The following is a 24,208-nucleotide window of genomic DNA, read 5'->3' as shown; positions in this document are numbered from 1 at the left end:
TTTCATGTAATCGAATGAACTATCTTTCAGTTAAGTCGTCCCAGGAACGCAACTCATAAATATTGGCAATATCACTTTAAAGTCTTCTACTTTAAAATGTATAATATAAATATATGTATATAAACCTATGTCCGTAAATGCTTCATTTCTGAGATAGAGGGTTTTAAAAATTTTCTTACAAACTGACGATTTATTTATTGCTTAAAAACCAGTTGAGATATGCAAATGAAATTTGGTGGGTGTTAAGACGTAGTTATTGTACATTTTTTGACATACAAGTAAGAATTTAATATTCACCATTGGCGCGCATAAGGGTAATAAAAGCCCTCATATTACCTGTATGCGCGCCAATGGTGAATATTAAATTCTTAATTGTATGTCAAAAATGTGCAATAACTACTTCTTAAAACCCACCAAATTTCATTTGCATACCACAACCGGTTTTAAAGCAATAAATAAATCGTCAGTTTGTAAGAAAACCTTCAGCACCCCCTATCTCGGAAACGAAGCATTTGCAGACATATCGTTGATAAAGCAAACTGTCATTATTTTTGCATACAGAATTACCCCTTAAAGTTTGCCAATTATTATTTAAAACACGCTGTATTGATGAAAAGCATGGCTAGGTTTTAAAGTACCTAACTTTTTTTTATCGTGACCCGTCAAAATAGCCCGGTCAAAACAGCCCCGCCAAAAAAGCCCCGTCAAAACAGCCCGAACACAAAATAGTACGCAAACAAAACAGCCCCGACAAAATAGATCGCATACAAAATAGCCCCGGTCAAAACAGCCCCGGCTAAACCAGCCTCTTATAAACAATTACATAATTATTTATACAAGGTGTCTAAAAACTTTTTTTTAATTTAAATTATTTGACAAAAAGGAAGAATGTATGCATTTTACTGTTGCCCGAAAACAGAAAAAAATGTTTATATCATAAATAAACATTGATTGTTCAACTTAAATGTTCAAACTTCCAAGAGGCAGGGAAGACAGGACTCGAGTTCTCTGAAAAGACCATTTTTAAGGAATTATTTCATGATGAATTCTGAAGGGAGCTTTTTTGTCGGGGCTATTTTGTCGGGGCTATTTTGTTGGGGCTATTTTGTCGGCGGGCTATTATTCCGCGGCTATTTTGTCTGCAGGCTATTTTGTCGGAGCTATTTTGTGTGCGGGATATTATGTCGGGGCTATTTTGTCGGAGCTTTTTTGACGGGGCTATTTTGACGGGGTAACCTTTTTTATTATCCAACATAAGCGAATGAATCAAAAAACAAAATGTTAAGAAAACATGAGGCTATAGTTGGATTTTAATTTCAGTATTTTATAATTTCTAGAATAGTCCACAGGATGATGCGAACTTTGAGAAAAAAACACAGTTTGATTGATACACCCGGTATACAATGAAAATTTAACTGTTTAGTAACAGCGATATTGCTAAAGAATAAGGCTATAATATGTTAAAAAAATCACTTAAATCTGACAAAAGGTTTAGGAAATTCGAGACATCAAAAATGACCCGTTTTTAAGGTGTTCGGTTAATTTTGCACCCCAGTTATATATTTATCACTATACCTAGTTACTTATCATACTCATCAATATTAACATAATTTTAGGGAGCGCACGCCGAAGCAGTCGAACCGTTTTTGAAAAAGTCTTTAGAAAATCTTCAACTTGATTACGTGGACTTATACCTTATTCATTATCCTGTAGCATTTAAATATGAAGGAGTCGATAAATTTACTCCCGAACCTGTTGAAACCGATCATATATCATTATGGAAAGTAAGTATATCGTTTAATATTTAAATATAAATTAAGGAACCTGATACTTCAGGGAAATAAGCAAAAAAGACCCTGTTCGGGACTTTGAAAAATCCAGAGATCTGACTACTTTTTTAGATATTGTAAACGTATAGGAATACTACTTACCTGGTTCCTGTCAAGAGTTCGGAGTTCTTTGTAATTATTAACAATTTAGTGCAAATAACGCAATTTTTTAGTTTTTTTGCAACTCATTAAAAAGTTCACTAGTCGGCATAAAATTACAAACTTTGATTTTTTAAACATTGAAAAAGCTTCAAAATAGCGATTTTTTAGAGGTAAATGTCAATTTGTTGCTACACAAATTGCAAAATAAGGCAAAATCGATATTTGTTAATAACTATTATTAAAGTTAATCTACAAATTTGGTATTTCACCCAAAGTTTTGTATTGGGGTACTAAACACACCCTCAAAATGTCAGAGCAATCCCTCAATTAACTTAAAAGTTATTCTATTTGGTTTTTCTAGAGACCTTTTTTGCAATAAGAGTCAGAAAATAATGAATAAACGGTAATTATATGAATATCAAATGAAAGTTTAAGATTTAAACGATTAAATGTATCAAAAAAGGTTAAAAAATTCATTTTTATAACCAAAAATTGTTTTGCGAAATACTGTTATTTTTAACGTATAAACAATTAGAATAATCTTTAAGCTATTGAAGCGAAAAACTACCACAGATAATCGAAATACTATTGAAAAATAATATTTCAATCAACTATGATAGTTATCGTTTACCCTAGACTAGACTATCGTTTACTCAATATCCCAAATTGTGAGTCCACCTTGTCTTAATAAAAAATATTAACACTGAAAATCTAAAATTGAACAAATAAAACAATAATTTAACTAATCATGTTAGTTTTCATAAAAGATATAATTAGGTAATGTATTAAAAGGTATACAAGACCTCGTCAAAAGCTAACAGATTAGATTATACTTATAATATGATGGCACTTGGTATCTGTCTGCTGATTCTTGGTGTCTTGCTGTTGGTTATGCAACTGACTCTGGGGTCGTAGATATTGGAGGCCAACAAGGCTACAGGTATTATTTGGTTGTTTGCGATGATGATTATCGCTGCATCACCGGGATCACACATTGGGGGATCCAGCTTCAGGAACTCCTCCCACGAGGTGAAGGGTTGTCTGTAGATTTGTTATTTATCCAGAAAAACCCAATTAAATAACATCTGTCTGAAAATGACGCTACCAGACCAGACGGGGCCTTAAGTAGTTTTCAAAATTAAAAGAAAAAGTTCATACATTTTGGAGAAAGGGTGAGTGGGGCTCGATACTGACAGATACGAGAAACGGTAGTGGGATGTCATTGACATGAACCACAAAACGCTGGAATAAGAATGTTCCGAATGTTTTATACTGAGATATGCCTATAAATAATGAAAGAGGGCGCCAAACAAGTTTTTAATGGGAAAACAGGTTAAAACAAATAGAAGAAGATTATTATTAATGAATTATATTATTTTCTGGATAAATAACACATTTACAGGCAACTCTTCACCTCGTTGGAGGACTTCCTGAAGCTAGAGCCCCAATGTCGCCGGTGATGCAGCGATGATCATCATAAGAAACATTTAACAACCAAACAACACCTGTAGGCCTGGTAACCTCCAATATCTACGACCCCAGAGCCACTTACAGAACCAACAGCAAGACACCAAGAATCCGCAGACAAATATCAAGTGCCATCATATAGGTATAATCTGATCTATTAGCTTTTGGCAAGGTCTTGTATGTCTTTTAATACATTAGTTAATTATGTCTTTTACGAAAAATAAACATTGTTAGTTAAATTACTGTTTTATTTGCTCCATTCTAAATTTTTAGTGTTCATATTTTTGATTAAGACAAGGTGGACTCAAAACTTGGAAGATTGTTCTAAGCTAGGGTAAACGATAACTATCATAGTTGGTTGAAATATTATTTTTCAATAGTATTTTGATTATCTGTGGTAGTTTATCGCTTCACTTTGGCGTATTTACTAATACACTTTGCTACACTTTACTAATATACTTTGGTTTATTATATTATTCGTAGAGGAAATAGTTTTCCATATTTAAAAAGCTGACAATTTTACACGAATTTAAACATAGAACAAAGTTATTCTAGAAGGATTAGGAAATATTAGGAATAAGACTAAACTTAGACAGCATTGTCTATAACTGCTAAACATGAGGCTGAAATGAAATTTGATGGTCCATGTTAAGGGAGAACTAAAAATTCAAGTCTTCAAAAAATGTTAATGTTCTTCAAGAAATGTTAAAGAATGTTAATTCAAAATACTGTAAGTTCCTTTATCTCAGGTTCTAGTCGACAGATTTTGATCATTTATTTTAATTCGTATGTAGTTTTTGCGTACATTGAAAATATACAATGTTTTAAAATATAATTAATTAACAATGTAATTTGGCTAAACAGTTAAAAACTATACTTTTCCCAAAAAAATTTTAATTTTTGATTTAATTCTAATTAATCGTCTACTGTATGATAAAACTTTAAATCTTTGTCTTTAAGATTAAACTAATAACTTATTTTAATTATTTGTAAACAAATTAGTGGGAATTAAAAACATAATTCCTACTTTTTATCTAATCGTCCCAGAATAACTATCCATTTCTTTCCAACTTGTGGAAAAATGATCAGCTTTGGGAATATGTAAAAAGATTTTTTCTACGGACAATATTTTTAAAATTATTCTAAATGTTTATAAACTAAGAATGTTAATAATTTTGCATTAGGATTTTCGACTGTAATAAATATTTTTTTATCTTCATTTAATAAATATTGATAGTGTAAATCTTCTACTTTCATTTGCTATCCGCAGAATTACCACATCGTCAGTATTTTCTGTCTTAAGTATATCACTGCAAAAAGGTCTCTGGGATAAACAAACACAATATCTTTTAGGCTACTTGATGGATCGGCCTCAATTTTGAGAGTTTGTTAAGTATGGTATGTTTAATAGTAAATGGTTGAGTTCAATTAGTTACCACTATAAACATCCTGGATTAACCGATAATGGTATAAAAGGCCCGGTTTCAGGTAAAATTTATTTCAGGCTTTATTATGGGAGTACCGTCTAATTAGTGTTAATTGCAAAAGACCAACTCTGTCTACCTCGATGGCTTATCGCTCCGGGTGGGTCTTAACAATGGGCCAGGTCAGATAAATTTAATAATATTTACGACCGCACTAATTGAAATCAACCATTTACTGTTGAACAAACCATACCTCAAGAGACAACTTTGGGTGGAATATCAAAGGTCTGGGTTGATTTTATTAATACTTTTTAACAAATAACGATTTTGGCTTAATTTGCAGTTTGCAAAGCAACAAATTGAGTTTTAAGTTTCAAAAATCGCCATTTTGTAGATTTTTCAATGTTCTAAAAAATAAAATTTTGTAATTTTATATCAACTATTTAGCTTTTTAATGAGGTGCAAAAATTAGAAGAAATCGCGTTTTTTGCACTAAATTGTTAATAATTAAAGAAAGGCATGGCAGAACTCTTGGCAGGGAACAGGTAGGTTTTCTTTTTATAAGTCTACAATAACTAAAAAAAATCTCAGATACCTGGACAATTTAAAATTCTGAGAAAAATCTTACTTCCCTGGATTACTGATAGAAACAGTTCCTTCTAGTAAATTCCTTTTATTGCAAATGCATAAAATAATTGTCTTACGCAGTATTTTGAAGTAAATCGATTCATTTTAAAAGTGTGCACTGATAAAAAATAACTGATAATATAATAGAAGCTATTATATACAAAAAAATATAACAACAACTACTAGAAATTTCCACAGTTTTCACTGTTTTCCATCTCTGAACTATGCTCTCTAGCCCTATCTATTACGCAAATCTCCATCCTGTAGGTTTCTTCGGTCCATTGCCTTATCTGTTTCATCACTACCGACCTTCAAAGCATTCCTTTTTCATCTTCATATTAGGCTCCATTCTAGAATTTTGTTTGTACTGAATCCGGTCTTCTGACACATCCGTATCAGACTATACTTTTTTTGATTAACTATTTTTATGGGAAATAAGCCACAATTAAATTGAAAAAAATAATTTTATTAACGTTTCGAAGCGTCTAAATTAGAAAATTAGAATCTTAAAACAATAGGAAATAAATTCAACATTTCAACAACATTCAAAACAACAAACACATTGAGATCTATTCTATCTAAAACTAAACCTAACAATGAACAAGAAAGAACAAAGAATTGCACTTATAACATACCTTGTGAATGCAAACAATTTTATTTAGGTGAAACATCAAGACCATTAAAAGTTAGAATAAGTGAACATCAGTCTTATAATAAAAATAGAGAATTTGATAGATTTCAAATATGTCAACACGCATGGGATAATGAACATAGAGTTCAGTGGATAGATTCAACTATAGTCCTGAAAGAATCACATAGTAAAAAGAGAAAAATCAAAGAAGCGGCTCTAATTATGCTAAATGAAACCAATTGTGTCGCAAATTCCTCGGTAGAATGCAGTAGGATGTGGTAACCCATACTGAAAGAGGAAGTTAACAGAAAGAAAATACCATGATTAGTAAGTCAATAACATGTCGAGTTAGCACATATTTTATATTTTAGTATTACTTATTGTATATCTATGTATAATTAATATTATTTATAATTTAAACATATTAAAGTCAGAATTTGGTATTAGTTTCTTGAGAGTAAATTAAATGTAAGACCAAATACTTACGATGATGGGATAATATTACGAGGTTTTTTCCTGGTTTTCCCTCGCGATTTACTATGGAATCTCTAACGCGAGAATTTTACTGTCATCGTTGCATTTGGTTGTCTTTTTAAAGACAGATCAGATGCTATGATTTTTTGTGACGGATATTCTTGAGTTGGGGTTGATTTCATGTAATCGAATGAACTATCTTTCAGTTAAGTCGTCCCAGGAACGCAACTCATAAATATTGGCAATATCACTTTAAAGTCTTCTACTTTAAAATGTATAATATAAATATATGTATGTCTGAATTGCCAATATAAATGAGTCACATTAAATAAATTATTATAAGAATATTTTACTTAGCAGCAACATTTTTGTTTATTTTAGTAGTTTTGTATTTTGACAACGACACCCGATTTAGGCGTCGAAACCTTAATAAAATTATTTCTTTCAATTTAATTGTGGTTTATTTCCCATAAAAATAGTTCATCATAAAAATGCCACAAGGAAATAGCATCAGAACAACATTAAACTTTTTTTATATTTATTTCTACAAGTTTATTCCCATATTAAGTTTCTTAATTTATGCGTTATTTATTCTGCCCATCTATTGTCTAAAATTACTATTTATTTATTAAGCTCAACAGGCATTGAAGGCCTAGGGCTGAAAGATTTTATTTTTCCTTACAATTACTATCACATACAGGGTTTTTGGTAAAGAATGGGCGATAGCTTAACCTTAGATTCCTGAGGTTAAAATAGGTCGATTTCAGCTACCTCACCTTAGTACAAAAGTTGATAATAACCGAAATACAGCGTGTCTAAGTTAAACTTTTATTTTATTTATTTTTGAATATTTCCTGACAGGCATAGGATAACAACACGAAATTTAGTGAGGGTTTTTTTGGACGAGAAATCTAAATTCCATACCAAAAACGATATATTATCCAGAGGGCGCCACATACGTCTTTCAGCGCTCATTTAATACGTTCAATTTTTTTATCCCCCACTTTACATAATTTTGAGATCAAAATTTTTATTCCCCTATTATTTTTACTTAAAAAAGGTATACTACATTCATCTCAATAAACTCAACCATTTTCGAGATAAACGCATTTTAAATCTACGATGCAAAATTCAATTTTTTGCATTTCATTGTAGTTACTAAAAACCATTTGACATATCCTTGTTATACCCACTTGGTAGTAAGTGTTGGTACTCTACACCATACTAAATTATGTTAAACAAACGTTTCTGCCTACTACCAGTGGCGTACGACGGGAGGAAATTGAATGCTTTACCCTTCCCAAATTCTACGCCACTGGCGGAATTGCTATTTTATTGCAATTTTTAGATTCGACAATACTTTCTATGTAAAAAATATACTATTCATTCGTAACGATAAAGTCATTAGTTTTCGAGATATTTGAAGTTAAAAACGAAGGGTTTTTAAAATTTTAAATATTTTAAAAGTTAAAATACATTAAACAAAATAACTGTGTCGTTTCATTTGTATCTTCAGATATGTAGAAAAGTAATGACTTTCTCGTTACGAATGAAGAGTATATTATTTACATATAAAGTATTGGAGAATCTGAAAATTATGCTAAAATAGTAGTTCCGTCAGTTTCGTAGAATTTGGGAAGGGCCAACCATTCACTTTCCCCTGTCGTACGCCTCTGGTAGTAGACAGAACCGATTATTTAACATAATTTAGTAGGGTCTATAGGACCTACACTTTCTACCAAGTATTTCACGGATATGTGGAAAAGTTTTTTTAATAATTTATTCTTTATTTAAAATATTAGGAACTATTATTTTTGTACCCGGTGCTTTAAAATTATTTAAAATATTATCTTTATCATACTTGGCAGAAAGTGTAGGTACTGTACACCCTACTAAATTATGTTAAATAGTCGAGTCTGACTACTACCAGAGGCGTACGAAAGGAGAAAGTGAATGGCCTTCCCAAATTCTAAGCCACTGACATAACGGCTATTTTAGCATAATTTTTAGATTCCGCAATATTTTGTGTGTAAATAATGTATTCTTCATTCGTAACGATAAAGTCATTAGTATTCGAGATATTTGAAGTTAAAAATGAAACGGCACAGTTATTTTGATTATGTATTATGCCACTTCGTTTTTAATTCCAAATATCTCGAAAACTAATGACTATCGTTACGAATGAAACGTATAATATTTTCATAGAAAGTATTGGAGAATCCAAAAATTGCACTAAAATAGCAATTTCGCCAGTGGCGTAGAATTCGTAAAGGGTCAACCATTCACTTGTTCTCCTCGTACGCCACTGGTAGTAACCAGAAACGTTTGTTTGACATAATTTAGTAGAATATAGAGTACCTACACTTGCTGTCAAGTATGACAAGGATATGTCAAATGGATTTTAGTAACTACAATGAAATCCAAAAAATTGAATTTTGATCGTAGATTTAAAATGCATTTATCTTAAAAACGATTGAGTTTTGCGAGATGAATGTAGTATACCTTTTTTAAGTAAAAATAATAGTCGAATAAAAGTTTTGATTTAAAATTATGTAGAGTGAGGGATAAAAAAAATTGAACGTATTAAATGAGCGCTGAAAGACATATGTGGCGCCCTCTGGCTAATATATACTTTTTGGTACGGAATTTAGATATCTGTTCCCAAAAAAACCCCACTTACCAAATTCTGTGTTGTTATCCCATGCCTGTCAGGAAATATTCAAAAATAGATAAAATAAAAGTTTAACTTGGACACCCTGTATTTTGGTTATTATCAACTTCCGTACTAAGGTAAGTTAGCCTGAATCGACCTTTTTTAACGTCAGGAATCTAAGGTTAAGCTATGACCCATTCTTTACAAAACAGCCTGTATATTATATCCTATACTACTTATACTATACATATACAATATTACATTTATTTAAATTTTTTCCATACATTTCTTGACCACTTTCTTAAATTGTTTCCTGTCCAAAGGAATTTTTTTTCCAATTCTTAATATTAGTTTTTTGTAAGGCTTTATATACGCTGTCCTTCCATTTTTTCTTGGTCTACTTTCTCTTCTTTTTTGTATTGGTTTTCGGTGAGAGTACCATTTTTGGTATTCTTTCCGTTCCCGTTCTTTCAATGTGTCCATATCCTATTCTCTGTGCTTTGATTGCCGTCGTTATTTTTGGTTCGATATATAGTTCTTCAAGTTCCTTATTATTGCTCTTTGTATTTTCCTCTCCCATCTTTCTAAAAGGTCTATTTCTGATTTTTTAAGCACCCATGTTTCACATGCATATATAGCTGTAGGCCTGATAACTGTTTTGTAGATTCTAATTTTTGTTTTTCTTGAGATATATTTGGATTTTATTAATGCTCGCAATGCTCCATACTTTTTGTCTCCTTTTGCTATTCTTGCTTTTATCTCCCCTTTCCCATGTAGCTTTTCATCTACTTTTACACCCAGGTAAGTAAATTCTGAAACGCTGTTGAACATGTATGAATTTTGTCCTTCTATATCCAATTTCTTAAAAATACAACATTATTATTTTTATTACATTTATTTACATTTTATTATACCATTATTTTTTAGAAAATGGAAGAACAAGTTGAAGCAGGCCGAACAAAATTCATAGGAGTTTCTAACTTTAATATTTCGCAGATAAAAAAAATCATAAAAATTGCCACACTAAAGCCAGTGTGTTCACAAGTGGAAATGCATGCGTCCTTTCAAAATCAGGATCATGTTAATTTTTGTAAAGACAATAATATTGTTGTAACAGCCTACTCTCCCTTGGGAACTCCCAACTTAGGGCAGTTTTTAGATGAAAACTTAAAGAAGTAAGTGTAGTTAATTGAGAACTAACTGTTTCTTAGTCTCTTTGGTTTTTTAAATACAACACCCTGTATATTGTACCTTTATTGAAATACCCAAAATCCTAGAAACGAGTAAACCTCTCAATAAATTTTTCAATTCCAACCATCAGTGGAGAATTTTCCTCTGGGGGGAGGGGGGGTTGGCTTGGGCACCATATTTTTTTGTATTGTGTTTGTGAAAGACAAGTCACATTTTCTATTCTTTGTATATTTTTTATATGCCCTGAGAGGGGTTTTAACCCCCAAAACCGCCCCTAGGTGCGCCACTGCCAACCACGTACTACTAAATTTTAACATCTTTCTTTTTTTCTCCCCTTCCGTATACCCTTTCAGGTGTCGGATTTGGGTTTAGTTTAGCTACATATTCACACATCTTCCATTCTTTTCTGTTTTGTGCTATTATTTTCATTTCTTCAAGCGTTTTCTTTTTAACCTTTCCCGCATCCACTATTTGATGTATCCATTTTTTCCTTGGTCTGCCTTTTTTCTTATTTGCGATATTTCTTGTTTTGAGAATTTTTCTCGTTATTCTACAGGTTTCATTCTCATCAGATGTCCATACCAGTTTAATGGTCTCTTTATTATTTTGTTCATGATTGGTTCCTGTTTGGTTATCCCTCTTATTGTCTCATTTTTTATTTTATCCCATTTGATCTTTCCGGCTATAGCTCGTAGATGTCTCATCTCCATTGCGGTTATCCTACTACAGTAGAGCGTCGATTATCCGAACTAATTGGGGAACAGGGGTGTTCGGAAAATCGATTTTTTCGGATAATCGAACTGTATTGATATAGCAATACTATTTACCCATAGGCGAATGAAAACCTTATTTACATACATCTTTACATACATACATGTATTTCTTTAGTGACAAATAGGATAGAAATTAAACAAAAAAGTGCTGTATTTGCAACAAAATGAAGATTTTTTTAGCATGAAGCATTAACAAAAAAAAGTGGTACTACGCAGTGGTACGAAAAGATGTTTATTAATCGAGACCTTCCTCTGGAGCTGAGGATAAGATCCTTAAGATGCTACGTGTTCTGGACTTTATTGTATGGAGTGGAAAGCTGGACACTTGAGATGTGGTGCTATAGAAGGATTTTGAAAATACCATGGATCCAACGAGTTACAAATGCAGAAGTGTTAAAAAAGGATGCAAAAGGATTACGAGGTGATAAAGAATATCAAAACAAGAAAGCTAGAATATTTAGGCCACATTACCAGAGGTGCGAAATATGAGATATTAAGGCTCATAATGCAAGGTAAAATACAGGGTAAAAGATCTATAGGTAGAAGAAGAATTTCCTGGCTGAGAAACTTAAGAGAGTGGTATAGTTGTAGCTCAGTAGATCTTTTCAGAGCAGCCGCCAATAAGGTACGGATAGCTGTGATGATAGCCAACCTCCGATAGGAGAAGGAACTACAAGAAGAAGAAGGTACTACGTGTTTTTTAATCATGTGTCTGGCAAAGTATTTCAGAATGGATTAAAAAATATGACATTTGATTTTCGATGTCAGTTTGGCCAACAGGAGAAGCAGCCACCAAAGCTACCGAGGCCACAACAGGACAACAACATCAAAATCCAACCGGAAAAGCTGACGAAACCCGAACCAAAGAACCCAGCGACCAAAAAGCCACCGCCGGCTGAAGAACCGAAGCCAAAAAAGAAGAAAGAAAACTTCCCACTACTGTCACGAAGACCAGCAGACCCAAAAAGCCAGACCCCCCCAGAGCAAAACACAGATGGTGAGAAAAAACGTTTAATTGGGATGAGTGGTTCCTGAGATACAACCGGTCAAAGGTAACCGGCATTTATGGCAAAGATATAAACAATAGGATCATAATTTTTGAACCATCATCTTTTTATTTTTGTATAAAAATATATGAATACCATCACCTTTTTGTAATAAAAACTATCGATATTACGAGGAGCATTTTCTCGGCTTCCCATGGAGCAATTTTCTTCATTCTTTTTTTGTTCCCAGGTAACTCGAGTAGAGCCATCAAACTAACACATTATTAAATGTCAAAGTTGCTTTTGTTTTGTTATAATAAATTAATTTATTTATTATAACAAAATTTTTTAATTTGTTTAAATAAAGATTGTTTAAATAACTATACAGCTTTCAAATGAGAATATTTGTGTTTTTAACGTTAAAAGGTACACTTGTAGTAAGTTTATATAAAAAAGGCTACAACTGGAAAAAATATGTAGTTTTCTTTTCTTACAAATAAATTAATTTGTTATAATAAAACAAAAGCAATATTGACATTTAATAATGTGTTAGTTAGATGGCTCTACTCAAGATACTTGGGACCAAAAAGAGTATGAAGAAGATTGCTCCATGGGAAGCCGAGAAAATGCATATTTTTAACGTATGCCGATGTTGAACTTTGAGATTACATTTTCTTCAATCTAATTTTTGATTGGAATTTTGCTATTTTTGGCAATTTTCACTCGTAATATCAATAGTTTTTATTATAATAATATATGTTACGAGTATTTTAAAGATATGAAAATTTGTGTGGAGAAAGAGGACAAAAATAAAAAGGTGATGGTTCGAAAATTATGATTTTATTGTTTATATCTTTGGCGTAAATGCCGGTCAACTTTGACGTTGTATCTCAGGAACCACGCATCACAATTAAACTTTTTTTCTTTTAAATGACGCTTCCTGTCCCTTTTTTTCCAATACCGTTTTCACGATTTAATTTAATATTTCCCGAGATATTGTATTTGTTTTTAAGCCAAAAAATTGTTTCATCATTCTCTTTGCCTTATCCCTATGCGGGGTCGGCTTCCCTAATTGCATTTCTCCACACAATTCTATCTTGGGCCATATCAATGTTAATCCCCTTTACCAACATGTCCTGCCTTATCGTCTTAACCTATGCTCTCTCATTTTGGCATCAATTGGTGCCACACCTAGACTTCCCCTTATATACTCACTTCTAATTTTATCCTTCTTTGTCACTCCACTCATCCATCTAAGCATTCTCATTTCCGCCACATGCATTCGCTGTTCCTCTTTCTTTTTCACTGCCCAACATTCAGTTCCGTACATCATAGCTGGTCTTATGGCTGTTTTATAGAATTTTCCCTTCAGCTTCATTGGAATTTTTCTGTCACACAACACACCACTCGCTTCTTTCCACTTCATCCATCCAGCCCTAATTCTACTGCATGCATCTCCATCTATTTCTCCATTACTCTGTAATACCGATCCTAGGTACTTAAAACTATTGCTTTTTACAATCATTTCACCATCCAAAGATACCATTTTATTTGTAGTAGCTCCATCTTTAAATGAACATTCCAAATACTCTGTTTTTGTCCTACTAAGTTTTAAACCTTTTTCCTCCAGAGCTTGTCTCCACTGTTCCAGTTTTTGTTCTAAGTCTCTTTCACTATTTCCTACTAACACGACATCATCAGCATACATTAAGCACCATGGAATGTTACCCTGTATTTTCGCTGTTATCTGGTCCAAAACTAATGAGAATAAATACGGACTAAGCACAGAACCTTGATGCAATCCTATTTTCACATGAAATTTATCAGTCTCTCCCACACCTGTCCTAACACTAATCGTTACTCCCTCATACATATCCCTCACAATCTTTACATATTCACCAGGGACTCCTTTCTTATTGAGTGCCCACCACAGAATCTCTCGAGGAACTCTATCATATGCTTTCTCAAGATCAATGAATACCATATGAGCGTTTGTTTCTTTACTCCTGTATTTTTCCATCAACTGCCTTATAATGAAAATTGCATCTGTTGTTGATCTACCCTGCATAAAGCCAAATTGATTCTCGGATATTTCGGTTTCTTCACGTATCCGTCTATCAATTACTCTTTCCCATATTTTCATGGTGTGGCTAAGCAGTTTTATAGCCCTGTAGTTTGTACATTGTTGTATATCTCCCTTGTTTTTGTAAACAGGTAAATTTAAAAATTAAAGCCAAAAAATTGTTTATAATTTTAAAATATTCCTGAGGCCGCTTAAATAGTCCAATTCCAATTCCGTAAAAAGCATTAGATAGGTACAGTGTACAGTGTCTTTTTGTACAAAAATCATAGTTATTCTTATGTAGGTATCATAATTATTGTGGTTATTGTAGCGACCGTAAATTTGTAATTAACAATTCAATTGTTGCTAAACTGTTCATTCAATTTCGATCGGCTTTCGGAATTATGCTCTATACCAGTGTTACCCAACCTTTTTTAGGCCATGTCCCCCTTAGCCCTTCTAAAATTCCTATGCACCCCACCTATGTAACATATTTATATAATTTTTAATATTAAAAAATTGAATTGTCCGAAGATTTTTCTATATTAATTTATTATTTTACTTTGGTGAGATTCTTGTACTTGATGCTTTTTGCACAGAGATTTTATATTAGGTTCCAATTTGGTTAGCTTCAGTCTCAAGTCTTTACGTTGTGTTATATCCAGCTGATTTATTTTTTTTACCAGAAAATCATTTACAGCACTGAATTCACATTCAGCTAAATATGAAGATGGAAATGGTAGCAATAGTTTTCTAGCTAGATTTGGTTGGATTTGGATACTTGATTTCTTTTTCCTCGCAAAGCCATGCCATCGTTCCTTTTTTATTAAATAAATTGTAATCTGACTCATTATCTTGCAATTCTGCGAGGTCTTCTTGATATATCAGACAAATCCTCTATCATTGGCTGCATCATCCATGTTCAAAATCAATTTGTTTTAAACCACAAAATCTTTCTTTTAAATTAGGCGATAGAATATTTAGATGGTTGGCAATAACAAGTAAAGAGGTATCAGTTACTTTACATTTTTGGAGTCAATGAAACTTTTCAAACTTTTTCAAAGGTTATCAAACAGTTCCACAAATCTTTTCTAGCATTTCAGGTAGCCATCTTACTTCAGTATGAAGTAAAAGTCTCATGGGGTCTTCATTGGAATTTTCCTGTCATACAACACACCATTCGTTTTTTTCTACTTCATCCATCCAACCCTAATTCTACTGCATGCATCTCCATATATTTCCTACTTACTACATTACCTACTTAAAACTACAGACAGTCTGCCAGACTTTTGTACCCAGACTTTTTTAGCCCAGACTTTTCACAATCATTTCACCATTCAAAAAATCATTTTATTTGTAGTACCTTCATCTGTAAATGAACATTCCAAATACTCTGTTTTTGTTCTATTATATTTTAAACCTTTTTTCTCGAGAGCGTCTCTCCACTGTTCCAGTTTTTGTTCTAAGTCACTTTCACTATTTACTACACCATCAGCATACATTATCATCATCATTCTCTTTGCCTTATCCCTATGCGGGGTCGGCTTCCCTAATTGCATTTCTCCACACAATTCTATCTTGGGTCATATCAAAGTTAATCCCCTTTACCAACATGTCCTGCCTTATCGTCTCCCCCCAGGTCTTCTTTGGTCTTCCTCTCCTACTCCTTCCAGGAATCTGCACTTCAGCTATTCTTCGTATTGGGTGATTAACGTCTCGACGTTGAACATGACCAAACCATCTTAACCTATGCTCTCTCATTTTGGCCTCAATTGGTGCCACAAATAGACTTCCCCTAATATACTCATTTCTAATTTTATGCTTCTTTGTTACTCCACTCATCCATCTAAGCATTCTCATTTCCGCCACATGCATTCGTTGTTCCTCTTTCCTTTTCACTGCCCAACATTCAGTTCAGTACCATCAGCATACATTAAATACCAGGAAATGTTATCCTGTACTTTCGGTGTTACTCAATCCAAAACTAATGAGAATAAATAAGGACTAAGCACGGAGCCTGGGTGCAATCCTACTTTCACATGAAATTTATCAGTCTCTTCCACACATGTCCTAACACTAGTTGTTACTCTCTCATAAATAGCTCTCACAATCTTTAAATATTTACCGGGGACTCCTTTCTTATCGAGTGTCCACCACAGAATCTCTCGAGGAACTCTACCCTATGCTCTCTCAAGATCAATGAATACCATATGAGCGTTTGTTTCTTTATTCCTGTATTTTTCCATCAACTGAATTATAATAAAAATTGCATCTGTTGTTAATCTGCCCTGCAAAAAGCTACATTGATTACTTATTGGATATTTCGGTTTCTTCACCATCTATCAATTACTCTCCCCATATTTTCATGGTGTGACCAAGTAGTTTTCTGGCCCTGTAGTTTGTACACTCTTGTATATGTCCCTTGGTATTAAAAGGTTGTCTTTTTTTATTTTATTAAATACTGTATATTATATGTGCTACAATATATTATAATATGTAATTATTTCCTAATCTTACAATAGTCTACAAAAATTTTTAGAGCTATTAAACAACCAAATCTTCTAAATGATGCAACAGTAAGAAAAATTGCAGAAAAACATCATAAAACATCTGCTCAGGTCCTTCTTAGGTTTTTAATCCAAAAAGATGTGTGTGTTATACCGAAAAGTTCGAATCCAAATAGAATAAAAGAAAACTTTCAAGTATTTGATTTTAAGCTCGATAACCGGGATATGAAGATGCTCGAGAATCTGGATAAAGGAGAAGAAGGAAGAGTTGTGGATTTGGCCATCTTCTTTCCTCAGTAAGTACTTGATTTGGGAATGTATATTTTGTGGTTCCATGACATCTCGTGACGCGACAGTTCGTAACCCGACAAACGGTAACGGACAATTCGTAGCGGCGTCAGTTCGTAATGGCGACACTACGTAACGGCGACAGTTTGTAACCATACATATTTGTAACGGTACAATTCGTAACACCAACATTTATTTTTTTAGAAAATTTACTATTACTGAATCTATACAAAAATACATTTTGCATTCATTTCCTATACCTACTAAAAGTAATAGTACTTTTTTCAAGGCCACTACCTTTTAAATCTATTTCACACATGGATTGCATATAGTCTTGTTAATATGACAACTACAGAATTTTTTTAAACTTTTTTTATCTTGAATTATTACTTTAAAGTATAAAAACTAAGTCTGAAAAATAAAGAAACAAATAAAAACAGTTTCTATTTATTCGAAGACGTAATTTTAAAATTCTATTTCTCCACAAAATATGAAATGTGTCAAAAATACTTATCCTGATACTGGTACCTTAAATTAATAAATGCAATTTCAATTGTAACTGTAATAAAAGTACGTTCCCACGTTAACAAGAATAAACAGAATAATTTAATTTTGACGTTACGAACTGTCGCTGTTATAAACTGTCGCCGTTACGAATTGTCCGTTACCATTTGTGGGGTTACAAACTTTCGCGTTACGAGATGTCTTGTCATGATATTGGTTATGTATGTTTGTATTTAAGATTTTTTTATGACTTTTTGTTCACTTTTTAACTTTTGAGTTTTTAACCAATTGAAAACTTAGGGCAACATAAATCCTTGATTAGTTCCCAGTACCAGCAATAATATTCTTCTTTTTCTTCCTTCTTATATAGTCTCCTAAGGCCTGTTTTTTCTTTGATATTAGCCTTCTGCATTGTTTAATTGATCAAACAATCTCTTTCTTGGTATTACAACACTTCCCCGACCACTTAGTGATTTGTCTCGTTCTCTTTGTTACTATCCTATATTCTGCCCTTCTGTACTTTGTACAGAAGAGGATTGTCACTCCTGTACTTAGGTCTTCTACATACATACTCTTCGTGTTATTGTTCTGAAGCTATTTTCTTATGATTATAAATCGAAAGGTCAAAATAAACTTATTTTAAAGGAAATTTTTGGATTACTCCCAATAAATATATTTACATATATCGGAAAAGTCTATAAAAGAAATAAAATTAATAACAAAAATTAAAGCACTCATGGGAGTGCCGACAGAAGTGAAACCTTCTTATAGTATATAAATTACGAGCTCAATGCTTTTTCCCCATCCAAAAAGAAGTGATATAGCTATATTATATACGCATTGCGTACGTTCTATGCTACTTATGTATATGTTACGGTCAATGATGTAAATTGGACATTGACGTTAATGGCCGGGCATTGTCGTGAATGTCCATTTTCCTTGGCTATTAACGACAATGTCCGGCCATTAACGACAATAACCTTAAATATTGGCCAATGTTGTAAAAACTAAAAAGTAAAATTAGATTTTTCATCAATAACCGGCCAATAACGACAGTGGCCAGAAGCAAATGGCCAATGTTGATAAATCGTGCCTCAGAAGCCAATCGGGTAAGTGTTTAAAATGAGATTCTAAGATGTTTCTGAAAGTAGTTGCAGATATATTTATAATTATTAAAAACAAATAGAACGTCTTTATTTATCATAATATGGGTAACATATATGTATTCATAAATACAAACAAGGAAATAATAATATTTTTATATACAGTATGGTGCAAATGAAAGGAATAAATTCGTTATTTCGTAAACCGGCAACTTTAAGGAAAAATGCCGAAACAGGTCGATTTTTATTTTTAAATTATGATATTTTGGCATATATGGCATACTAGTGACGTCTTCCATCTAGGTGTGACGACGTAATTGATGATTTTTTTAAATGACAATAGGGGTCGTGTGCTACCTCATTTGAAAGGTTATTCAATTCTCTATTCAGTTACATAAACACTTACATAATTAATTATAAAGAATGTCCAAACATTTTTTTTTAATTAAATTATTTAACAAAAAAAGAAGAATGTATGTAATTTAATTAATTCAAAATACATTTACTGCTGTCATAAATCAGAAAAAAATATTTGTTTCAAAAATAAACAATGGTTTTTCGCTTAAATTAATGTTTAAACTTCCAAGAGGCAGATGGCTGGCGGGAGCTGGCTTGATTATTAAATTTCATTCTATAGTGCTTTGTTGTTTTTTTTAGCACTCGGTGTTCTCAAAATATTTTTCGCTTCTTTAGTTTCACTTTTTCAGCTATTGTATTCATCACAGTTTAAAAATGATTTATTTTATTGTCATCACGTTTTGACTTGACTATTAAGTTTATATAATTATTAAAACGAGTGCGCACATCGTTGATATCCATGATAACACTTATTAAATAAATTTACGAATAATTTAAGCACGAAAACAATACACAATATACATAGTACATGAAGTAAACAGTAGTAAACCTACACATAACCTATCTTTTAGTTAAAATATCAACATTGACCGATTAACAACGGGCATTGTCGACATTGGCCGGGAAATGACAGAAACTTTATCAAGAATTTAAAATTATCATCAATGTCCAGTTTCTATGGACAATAACGTTAATATCCGGCCATTGTCGACAATGACCAATTCAACCTGCCATTGTCGTTATTGGCCGGCCAATAACGTTAATGGCCGGATTTACGTCATTGTCCGTAACATATATACGTACGAAATTTAGTTCCGCCCATGAGTGATGACGGTCGCAAACTCAATATTTTTTCCCATCTAAAAAGTGCACAACGTCCCTAAAGAAGTTTTCACTTCAAAAATTTATTTCGTCGGAAGCAACGACGATCGCTAATTTAATACTTTTTCCCCATCTAAAAAGTGCACAACGTCCTTAAAGAAGTTTTCACTTCAAAAGTTTATTTTATCGAAGCAATGACGGTCGCTAATTCAACATTTTTCCTCATCTAAAAAGTGTATAACGTCCCTAAAAAAGTCTTCGTTTCAAAAATTTATTTCGTCGAAGCAATGACGGTCGCGATGACGGTCACTACTTCAATACTTTTCCCCATCTAAAAAGTGCACAACGTCCCTAAAGAAGTTTTTACTTCAATAATTACTATTATTATACGTACATTATAGTAATATACGTACAAAATTTATTTCGTCGAAGCGATGACGGTCGCGAAATCAATTCTTTTCCCCATTTCAAAATAGATTTTACATTTATTTTAAATTTAAATACTTCTACACAATTTTTATATACATACACATAATAAATAGACGTACAAAATTTATTTCGCCGAAGAGATGACGGTCGCGAAATAAATCCTTTTTCCCCCATCCAAAAATAGGTTTTACATTTATTTTATATTTAAATACCTCTCTACAATTTATGTATACATACACATAATATATAGCATAAGCGATGACAGTCGCAATGACGGTCGCGAATTCAATGTTTTTCCCCTATCCAAAAATTGCACAACGCAAGTTCTTACCGTCGAGTGGATATGTTCAGTTCAAGTTGATTATCCAGTTGGAGTTAACTATTCCTAGTTCAAGTCAACTCAAACGGCTGGTTTTAGTAAAAGTTGATTATAAATATAAAATAACGGTTTTTATTCAACAGTTACTAGTAAGTAGACTTTAACTAGTTAAAGTATACTCTTCCCAATGCCATTTAGTAAGAGTTTATTCACACAAACAACCGATTCTAGAAATTAAATGTAACTGGATATGTTCAAGTCGTGATAAGTAGTTGAAACGGTCAAAACAAAGAGACGCACACTCATAAATAAAAAAAGCACGTGAGATTATACTCGTATAATCTACATTTACTGAATCGATCCAGGAATAGTCAACTCAAACTAGTAAGAGTTGATTATATTTTTCCCGCGATCTACTTTTACTAACAAGGATTAGGAAGAGTCGACTTCAACTAGTAAAAGTTGAATTAAATTTTTCAAATCAACTCTTACTGCTCGTTTTAGTTGGAGTTGACTCGAAATTTTATCTAAAAAATGTATCTCGCCCGCATAACTGGCATTTAAAATGGCCAGTAACTTCAAACGTTGTTTCTGAGAGAACGGTTCATTCTACACAAAAGTGCTAATAACCATTTTTGTTCAAAATTATTTCAGCTACATATCTTGCTGGAAAAATTTTTTTCTATGGCGCGGCGTACAGATTTTCATTAAATCGATGTTTACCTCTTCTACGAGGGTGGGTTTAAGGGCAAGCCCAAGAGTAGGGGTGGCATGATATTCTTAATTCTAATGTGTTTATTTTGTTTCAGATTAAAAGAAAATGCTGAATATCCATTTTAACGTGTTTTTAATAATTTGAAAATAACCGTTCACTTATTGTCTAATATTTTATTGATAACAATTTTGTTGTAGCAAATTTTAATTTTTAATAAACATTTTAAGAATATTATATTTTTACTGATCTATACAAACTCCTTCCTATACCTGTGTATATAAATTTTATACGAGAAACTTTACTGATATAAATTTATGACAGACAACAGACTAGCCGTCATTGCATTGCGCTATTGTTTGTGGAATCAGTATAAAGCGGAAAACACACCGAAGCGATAACGACGCGATAGCGTTCACGACGGCGATCGCGATTCAACTCGTCTGAAGAAAACAAGTGAATCAGCACATACTTGTCTCGATCTGCTAACGATCAAAGGAATTTGTGCAGCGTTCTTACTGCGATCGCGGCGATATAAAGCGGAGAACACATCTAAGCGACCACGATCGCGATCGCGTCCACAATCGCGATGGCGATCTCGGTTTCTGTACACAGCGAACACATCGGCGCGATAGCGACCTACGATTTCATTAGTATAAAATTATTCAATAATACAGTTGGAAATATATTATAGTACATACAATGTGCGATTTACAAGAAGAAGAAAGCATTGCTTGTTGCAGTATTGTTGGATGAAGAAAGACAATTCAATCAAATTAGAAGGTATGTAACATAATCAATTCCGAAAAAGAAAGAAATTTAAATAAAGTTATAGGGCTTTTCAACGATTCTCATTTGTCTCGAGCTTCTATCATATGTCGTATACATTAAATGTCGTATGTATTAATATTATGCACGGATTATACGTCATATGAGAGAAGCTCGAAACAAATGAGAATCGTTGAAAAGTCCTATCCGAGGGCGTTCTATTTTTTCCATTTAAATATGTATGCAGTTGTTTAGGTAGTTTATTTTGCAGAAAAAGAAGAGATGTTTGGGTACATGATATTAACCTGAAGCGGAAGCAACAAGGAGAATTTCATAAATTGTACCTGGAACTTCGCAGAGATGAGAACAGTTTCTATACATATTACAAAATTAATTTTGAAAGTTTTAATGAAATTTTAGATCTGATAAAAAATGACATCACCAAACAACAAACAAATTTTAGGGAACCAGTTGATGCCACAGAACGATTAGCTGTTACTTTATGGAACTACAAAATTCTGCATGCTCTTTCGTTGAAAATCAATGTTATAGATAGAGTATATAGAGTATCAATGTTGTTCTGAAGCTATTTTCTTGTGGCATTTTTACAATTTTAACTATTTAGAATGGGAAATAAGCCACAATATTATTAAAAAATGATTTTTATTAACGTTTCGACGCCCAAATCGGGTGCCGTTGTCAAAATACAAAATACTATTAATATAAACAAAAATGTTGTTGAAAATACAAAATACAAAATACTATTAATATAAACAAAAATCACAACATTTTTGTTTATATTAATAGTATTTTGTATTTTGACAACGGCACCCGATTTGGGCGTCGAAACGTTAATAAAAATCATTTTTTAATAATATTGTGGCTTATTTCCCATTCTAAATAGTTAAAACAGTATCAATGATTAATAATATATAGATAGTAGGCATATTTTTTATTTATTCATACAAAATACGTTAAACAAATTATTCGAATATATCAAATCTAGAAGGAGAGAAAATAATTTTTACAAGAAAACTTATATAAAAATAAAGATATTTATATTTTTGTAATTCTGCGAGCAAAATTCTCATACCATTGTGCAGAAGAATGGCTGTTATTATAATCATCTTGTCTTTCATTGTAAATATGTTGTTCATCGTTTGGTGAATGAAGAGGTAAATTGGAGGATAAAGGAGATGAGCTGAAGGAATTACTTGTTCCTGGTCGCATTTCTGCTTGCTGAGATAACTCCTCTTTCATTATTAATTTAGCTATCTGATATTTAATGAGCGTCTGACGTTGTGGTGATAGTTTTTTAACGCTCGCTGCGTAACCCCGAAATACTAGATCTATTTCGTCAGCACTTTCCTCACAATTACTGTGCCGTTTATTGAAAAAAGACATAACTTTATCAACTGACGAGTATTGAATGTCTTGCGAAAGTTTTCTTTTGGTACGTAACTTTTCTATTTTTTTGTCTTGCTCATGGATCATCTCAATCGATAAGTTTTCTTCCGTTAGAGAAGCCTCGTTCTGCGTAGTGACTTCTTCATTAAGTAGTTCCAGTGATTCTGAAAGCCCAGGATCTTAGACATAGGACTCTGTTTGAGCAAACTGCAGGAAGGGTCGGAAAGCTTCCATATGTTCTGCCCAAGGCCAGGATTTGTAGCGGGTAGTAGTCTTCGCCTGCTGTCCAGTTCTAGTCTTTTCAGAACGGAGATATTTTGCATAGCAATCTCTCAAATTCTTCTAGCGTTTCTTCAGATCTTCAGCTGTAAAAAATTAAAATAGGTGATTAATTAAAAATATCCTTCGGTAGCAAATTTGAAAAAAATTTGATAAACAAAAACGTGATAGAATTAAAAAAAAAATATTTTTGTTTTAGATTTTTAGCTACCGGCGATTCATACAAAACGATTGGGCACAGCTTTCGGTTAGGATTTTCAACCGTTGCAACTATTGTGGATGAAACATCTGAAGCTATATGGAACCGGTTACAACCGATTTATATGCCAGAGCAAACAGAAGAAATATGGAAAAAATCAATCCTAGGCTTCAAAAATGTATGGCAGTTCCCCAATTGTTTAGGAAGTATAGATGGCAAACATGTGACCATCAGATGTCCCCAGAAGAGTGGATCAAATTACTTTTCCTATTTAAAAAATTTTTAGATAGTTCTT

The 24,208-nt window shown here is 32.7% G+C and overlaps 1 protein-coding gene across 3 annotated transcripts in view; it reads left to right on the top strand.

Annotated features, from left to right (window-relative positions):
* LOC114331653 (dihydrodiol dehydrogenase 3-like) overlaps window positions 1–21,494 on the top strand; it is a 31,275-nt gene extending 9,781 nt beyond the window's left edge. For 2 of the 3 annotated variants that reach the window (XM_050641489.1, XM_050641488.1), the window contains 4 exons: window positions 1,617–1,784; window positions 10,135–10,382; window positions 16,759–17,022; window positions 21,358–21,494. In XM_050641489.1, coding sequence (XP_050497446.1) covers window positions 1,617–1,784; window positions 10,135–10,382; window positions 16,759–17,022; window positions 21,358–21,388 — 711 coding nt within the window. In that variant the 3' untranslated portion in view covers window positions 21,389–21,494. The remainder of the gene's footprint in view (window positions 1–1,616; window positions 1,785–10,134; window positions 10,383–16,758; window positions 17,023–21,357) is intronic. The other variant, XM_028281278.2, reaches the window with a different exon arrangement.
* Window positions 21,495–24,208: the final 2,714 nt, after the last annotated feature.

The sequence above is a fragment of the Diabrotica virgifera genome, chromosome 10 (genome assembly GCF_917563875.1).
Source record: "Diabrotica virgifera virgifera chromosome 10, PGI_DIABVI_V3a".
Lineage (NCBI taxonomy): Eukaryota > Metazoa > Arthropoda > Insecta > Coleoptera > Chrysomelidae > Diabrotica > Diabrotica virgifera.
This window is presented reverse-complemented; position numbering and strand designations above follow the sequence as displayed.